The sequence below is a fragment of the Lagopus muta genome, chromosome 20, assembly GCF_023343835.1.
Source record: "Lagopus muta isolate bLagMut1 chromosome 20, bLagMut1 primary, whole genome shotgun sequence".
NCBI classification, from domain to species: domain Eukaryota; kingdom Metazoa; phylum Chordata; class Aves; order Galliformes; family Phasianidae; genus Lagopus; species Lagopus muta.
In genome coordinates, this window is record NC_064452.1 from 9,263,498 (window position 1) to 9,269,804 (window position 6,307).

Below are 6,307 nucleotides of genomic sequence, written 5' to 3' on the forward strand. Positions count from 1 at the left end.
TCCCAAAATGCCTTCTGCAATGTTTGTCCCCTCCACCTCTGAAGAGAAATTATTAGGACCTTTCTTTATTTACCAGATCTCAGAAATTCCCTGCAGATTCCCAGTCTGCTATGTTTTCCTCGTTTCCATTTCCCCGAGGTTTTTGATCCTCCTGACCCCAAACTGGATCCTTTACACTTGCTGAATTTTTTTCCTGGTGTTTGCAGCTCTCTTCTCACCGCCTTTCTTCCTTCCTGACAGGAACTGTGGAAATGTGTTCTGTGCCGGTTGCTGCCACCTGAAGTTGCCCATCCCTGATCAGCAGCTGTATGACCCTGTCCTCGTTTGTAACTCCTGTTATGACCACATCCAAGTGTCTCGTGCCAGGGAGCTCATGAGCCAACATCTGAAGAAGCCCATCGCCACAGCTTCCAGCTGAATGCCAGACAAGGGACCTGTCTAAGCCCAGCCTTTTCTCTCATGGGTTTGAAGGGTGACTCTGCCTCCACTGTCATTGTGAAGGCCTTTGGTGCAACACTTGAACACCAAGCTTGAATGCACTGTCTTCAGCAGTCTTACGATCAGACTGGAGCAGAGGAGCTCAGATTAGAGAGCACAGAGTGCCTCCACTCTGGTACCAGTGGGCCGTACATTGTAGTCTGACCTAGGGCAAAAGAGGGGATTGCAACCTCTTATGTTTGTGGGCTGGAAAGCAATGTTTTCACAGATATTGCCAGTGCAAAGTACCCCCAAAGCAATAGAAAGGCATGTTTAGAACCAACTCCCCCAACAAAGGCAGGCTGCTGTACAAGAAGGAAGAGGGCAGACTTGAGGTGGTGCTGCGTGCTTTGGAAGGGCCTCAGCCTGGAGCAGTTCTGTAGATTCTCTTTCCATGAGTGTGATTTGTGATCAGCTTGGTGAACAAGACTCGTTAGCCATCACTAATTGATTTTCTCTAGAGCATTGAAGAGAAATTCATTCTGGTGGAAACAGGCCGAGCAGATTCTGCCTGTTCTTGTGCTCTGCTAGGATTGGTGAATGCACCTGACTTTGCCCTGCCCGCCAGCTGTGCGGGGCGATGGGAGATTGGCTTTTTCACTTCTGCTCTGCCCGTCTGCTTTGTCTGCGGTGTGTCACAGCCTGGTGCTAACACAGGAATGGCACCTGATCCTCTCCTGGCATGGAAACAGAACTCGCGTTCCTGTGTTGCTCCTCCTCCCCTTCTCTGCCCTCAGCTCTCCACTTCCTACTGCTCTGTATCCTGAAAACTTGATACCTTGAGGGTATAGGCCATAATATGTTGTTTTACCTCCTGGAATGTGCTGTCTGGTGTATGTGAGGGTTTCAGTCCAAATGCTGCTATATATTTCTGTGCACTTAATGTAACCCGAAAAAGGGAGAATGAAGCATTGATACCAAAATGGAGGTGGGGAAAGACACTGGCTGACACAGACACTACAGCCTGTGCTTTTCACTTCAGGATGTACAACCAAGCTACAGTGATAAACATGACACGTGGCATCTGTTCAGTGGTGGAAACAATATCTCTGGTTTGCCCCAGTGCTACCTAAAATGCCTCTTGAATTTGACTTCCTTTTTTTTTGTCTCCTGTACAGTGGTCAGAGTTCAGAGTTGCCAACTTGTAATTGCCTCTCTGCTTGTTCCTTAAACTAGAGAGCAGGAATCCCAACTCATTCCAAAAAAGAAAAGTAACTGGGTTTAGAAAGTAAGAAAGATTTTGAAAGAGAAGATGGCTTTGGGTGAGCTTCAGTTTCATTGCTAGATCTCTGGGGGAGTTTCCATCCTGCCTCCTTTCCAAGATATCTGCAGGTATTAGTGAGGAAAAGAGTTTGAATGTGGGGCATTTCTTTCCAGAAATGCAGGTTTTCTTCCCAAAGACCTGGAAATGCCTGCATCATGAGCTGGGACCTCATATGGTTGGAGGGAGGAGCTGTGAGGGCATTTGGTCAAACAAGGCAAAGTACTTTACGCTGTTGTGACCTCCCAGACTTTTGCTGATGGTTTGTCATCTCCATCAGAGGGAATGGAACAGTGACCCTTTCCTGCACTTTGATATGTCAGCCTCTGGTTTTGTAAATCCCAGTAGTGCAAACCGAGCTAGCATCACCTGAAGACCCTGTACCTACTTGGACTCTGCTTCTTTTCCATACTGGGAACAACCAATATGGCTTTGGGACGAGAAGGCACCTTGCTTCAGATTCTCCCCTGCCTTGTACCTTGCAGTCATTGCCAGACGTGGAAGAGTGACCATTGGGCTGGCAGAAGAATCTGCTCCTGTTTTACACGTGTTGGAATGACTGCAAGCAATAAGGAAGCCAGAAACTAGGTACTCCTGGCCCTTCCGTTCAGGCCATTAGTCCAAACTGCTTTTAGCTCTTGTGAGTTTCAGCGTCACAATGTGCTGGCCAAAAACTCTAAAATCAGTTCTATAGCATTGTGACAAACAAAATGTGCTGTACAACTCAATACAGTTGAAATAAAATCTCTATATTAGTGCTGCTGCGTCTGGACCCATTATTTCATTTGTGGTGCGTTCTGGCTGAACGTTTCCCTGGTTGTTGCTTGCAGCCCTGTCCCTTGGTTAAGATATGTTAGGAATTTGGTATTCCTTCTCACAAATAATCATGGCTAGGACACAGAGCACTCTATGTCGTGATCTTCTCCAAAGCCCTGTGCTCTGTACCAAACAAACCCATGGCTCCCCAGGACAGCAACGCCCTCCAGTCTCTCCCTTAATGACTCAGTGAGGATTTTTTTTCTTCCGAAGAAGAGCTGCTGGGGAGGATTTGCTGGCTTTTCACCAACGTGTTTGTACCACTTTTGCCTCTTAAGCTGCATTAGCTTTGAGCATCCCTAGGGATGGGATGGTTTTACTGGCTTCTGCATAGCTGGATCAGTGCCCGAGTTCCAGTTGAGGAGCATCAGTGTTCCTCCTGTGTTCTCTGGTGAGCTCATCCCTGCCCATTCCACCTCTGTACCTGGTGGCTGGTTGTGTTCCTGGCTGCAGAATGGCAGCTGGGGGCTGCTTTGATAAGTCAACCTGCCCTGCCAGGGATGACGTGGGTATCCTGCCAGTCTGCTGGGGAGCTGGAGTGAATCTTTTAGAAAGTCTGTCTTCAATTTAAAGCATCCGGGGCGTTGAACTGGTCTCTTGTGAAGTGTTCAGGTCAGACAGGTGCCTACACGGTTTGTTGCATCAGAAATATTAGCAGAAAGATAGCTTGTCACATTTAAAAACCATCCATTGCTCCTGAAACAGTCACACAAAGGCAGATCGCCTTTGAAGGCAATGTTTCTGGATGTAAATGACGAATGCTGTTTCTGTAATACAAAAAAAACCCCAAACCAACAACCCCACAGATTAACTTCCAGGCTCTGCTCTTAATGTTTCCGTGCCATCTGGCTGTGCAGGAAGGGCTGGCTGCTGGATGGCTCTTCTGGCATCTCATGGCCAGATGGAACAGTACTTGAGCAGAACTGCCCCGAGTGCATTCAGAGCTCTGTGAACACTTTGCTCGAGATACTTGGAACCTGTGCTGTCAGGCTGGCTGTGCCAGCAGGGACGCTGCACATCCATGAGTGCTGAGCGCAGAACAAAGCGTTATTGCTTCGAGAATATAAAGCCACAATTTGCCAACACGTTCAGCCTGAAGTAATCTATGTGTGCATGCTGAAATGTGCCTAAACCCAGCACAAACAGTGAGATCAAAGCCTTTCCCTATCAGTGCAGTAACTGCCGTGAATTCTTAGCAAATTAACAACCGGAACTGCTTATGATGTACCATAATATCTCATCAGCCACTGAACAAAATAAACACAGATTTAGGTGTAGTGAGAAGTCAGGTCAAGCTTGTGATGGCTGGGTAGTATTCAGTCGCTAAGCCATTAATAGATAATGCTAAAACTGCAGCGGATGTGAAGAGACATGTTAAGCCTCCGTTATAAAAGAGGAAAAAAAGCAAGAATGTGATAGATGGCCTTCTAGTGAACCCTGCAAGTACTGAACAGGAAACAGTTTGAAGTGAGAGACAGACAAGGAGGATGCAGGCTTTCTGAGGTGTGTTTGATGTGTTTCCGACCCTTCCATTTGCAGTGGAACAGACAGTAGTAGTAAAACACTCTCCCCAAATGGCACACTTCTGTCAGTGCTAACTGTGGTACGGTCCAGTCTGTGGTACTGTGGGTATTGTGGTACCTCAGAAGCTAACAGTGATAAATATGGCAAATTGTCCTTAAGAGAAAACTGCTGCATGCAGTCCCAGTCTGTTCTGAAAACAAAAAGGAAAAAAAAAGTTGCTGATGGCAGCACACATCTTCGGTCTCACAAAGTCCAGGTTAGTTACACAACTTCAGCCTCCAGCACGGCGATGCAAGCGCAGTTTCTACTGACATGGCTGTGTCTTTTCTCACTGAAAACACGCTTTGAGCCCATGTCAGCCTTCGGGATGGAAAAGCTGGGCCTGCTGGCCTGGCCACTGAGCGGGGGGTGCTGGGTCAGCCTGGGCTGGGGGCTGCTTGTGTGCCTCACGTGTCTGGGGATAAAATGCTCAGTGTCACAAGTGCCACTTCCCTTGTGTGGCTGTGACCCCATTTCGTACTCAGGCAATAAAGTGCTTCCTGTTACTTTTCTGTAAAGCAGTCGTGCTGTACAAAAATGAGCAACAGAGAATGGTGTATTTGTTTATCAAGAACATATACCAAGAAAATGCAAGAACAATGTAGTTTCATTTATGATTAAAAAAAAAAAAAGAAAAAGCCAATTTTCTTTACATTTGCATTTCTTAAAAAATGGCTGCAAAGGCATCCAGGGCAATGCTCGTATAGGGAAGAAAAACTGAAGTATGTGTGGGGTTGGAAGGGTGACAAGGCAGGTGTTGAGTGAAGGCTGGAGGGGAGATTGAAAGCATGCAGGAAAGGAGAGATGAGGGGAGGAAGCAGCATCAAGGCTGGCTGAGAAGGCCAGACCTGCTCCCAGCTGACAATGCAGACCTCGCACTGACCAACAGCTTGCAACTGATCCACACTTCCTACGGAGCAGCAGTTCATTATTACTGATCTGTTTCAAGCGAGAAGAAACCTCCAGTGCTCCCCAGAAACACCTTTGCTCAAAGACAAAGATCAGAGCCTGATCCACCCAGCGACCGAAGGGGATTCTTACCTCCTCCTGGTCGCCAGGCTTGCTTGGTGAGTCAAGGACACTCCCATCGTGTGACACAGCTACCCGAGAGCTATGAAGCTGTTTCCTTCATGCTTCCCTCCTGCTGCATCTGCTGTGAAATCGTCTCGTGTGACCTGGCATGAGCTGTGAGGCACCAAAAGGTGCAAGCCCTGGCTTTGCCTGGAGCATGCAGCACTCTGGATGCTGATGAAAAAACATTCCATCGTTAAAAAGTCATCTGTTTTGCAGCTATGGGCTCATCTACAAAGTACTGGAGGAAACACTTTGAAGGGACTTCTTAGTTACAGGGACTCATTCTCTGCATTTTAGTTATGAGCTGCATATTGCTGAGTACGGCCTGAGTTACGGATAACACCATAAAACCACTCCTTTCCCAATATCAGGCCTTTGAGGTCTTCTTGCAGTGCAGCTACAGAGGGGAAGAAGAGAAGCTTTAAGTAATTTCACCGATGTAACGCAGGAGACAAGATGGGAAATTGTCTTGTGGGCTTTTTCTTGATTTTCACATTTGTGTGCAGGGTGCTTTACTTTCAAGTTAGCGCTGTTTACACCTAGCAACGTCATGCGATTCTCCAGAGGATAAATTACAAATCGTTACTGAAGATACAAAAACGCAAAGGCCTGGGAAGATGTGTCACCTCCACACGGGTGGGAGGAGCTGGCGAGCTGTGTGCCATCACGCACCGCTTAAAGCCACTCTTCCACGGCCCAGATCTGTGTGTGACAAAGCTGGCAGTACGCAATATGCTGACGGTGCTCATTCCCACTGTTGCTACGACTCGGAATAAGGACAAATGTGCCCCATCCGCTCAGGGCGGAGAAATAATGCTCTGGCAGAGAGGCAGCACTCTCTCCCAGCCCTCCTCATGATCGCTGCTTGCCCCGTTCCCTGCTTTACCTGCCTGTTCTGCTCTGAGGTGACCCCAACCCCAACACCTCTGCCGGGCACAGACCAACACCTCCAGCTGCCCCCATGCCGCCAAAGGTCGCCTCCTAGCGCTTATTTCTGCAGGAGGGAACCCACGGCCACCACGTCACGGCCTCATTTTAACTCTACTAAATCTGTCCTGCACTGGGAGAGACCAGAACCGCGTGTGGACTTTCAGGGCAGAAGCGACAACCGTTTCA

At 48.0% G+C, this 6,307-nt stretch overlaps 1 protein-coding gene across 6 annotated transcripts in view; it reads left to right on the plus strand.

Moving 5' to 3' along the window:
• The window catches only part of MTMR4 (myotubularin related protein 4), a 41,794-nt gene extending 39,298 nt beyond the window's left edge, over window positions 1-2,496 (plus strand). For all 6 annotated transcript variants that reach the window (XM_048967075.1, XM_048967077.1, XM_048967078.1 and 3 more), the window contains one exon: window positions 241-2,496. In XM_048967075.1, coding sequence (XP_048823032.1) covers window positions 241-418 — 178 coding nt within the window. In that variant the 3' untranslated portion in view covers window positions 419-2,496. The remainder of the gene's footprint in view (window positions 1-240) is intronic.
• The last annotated feature ends 3,811 nt before the right edge of the window (window positions 2,497-6,307 follow it).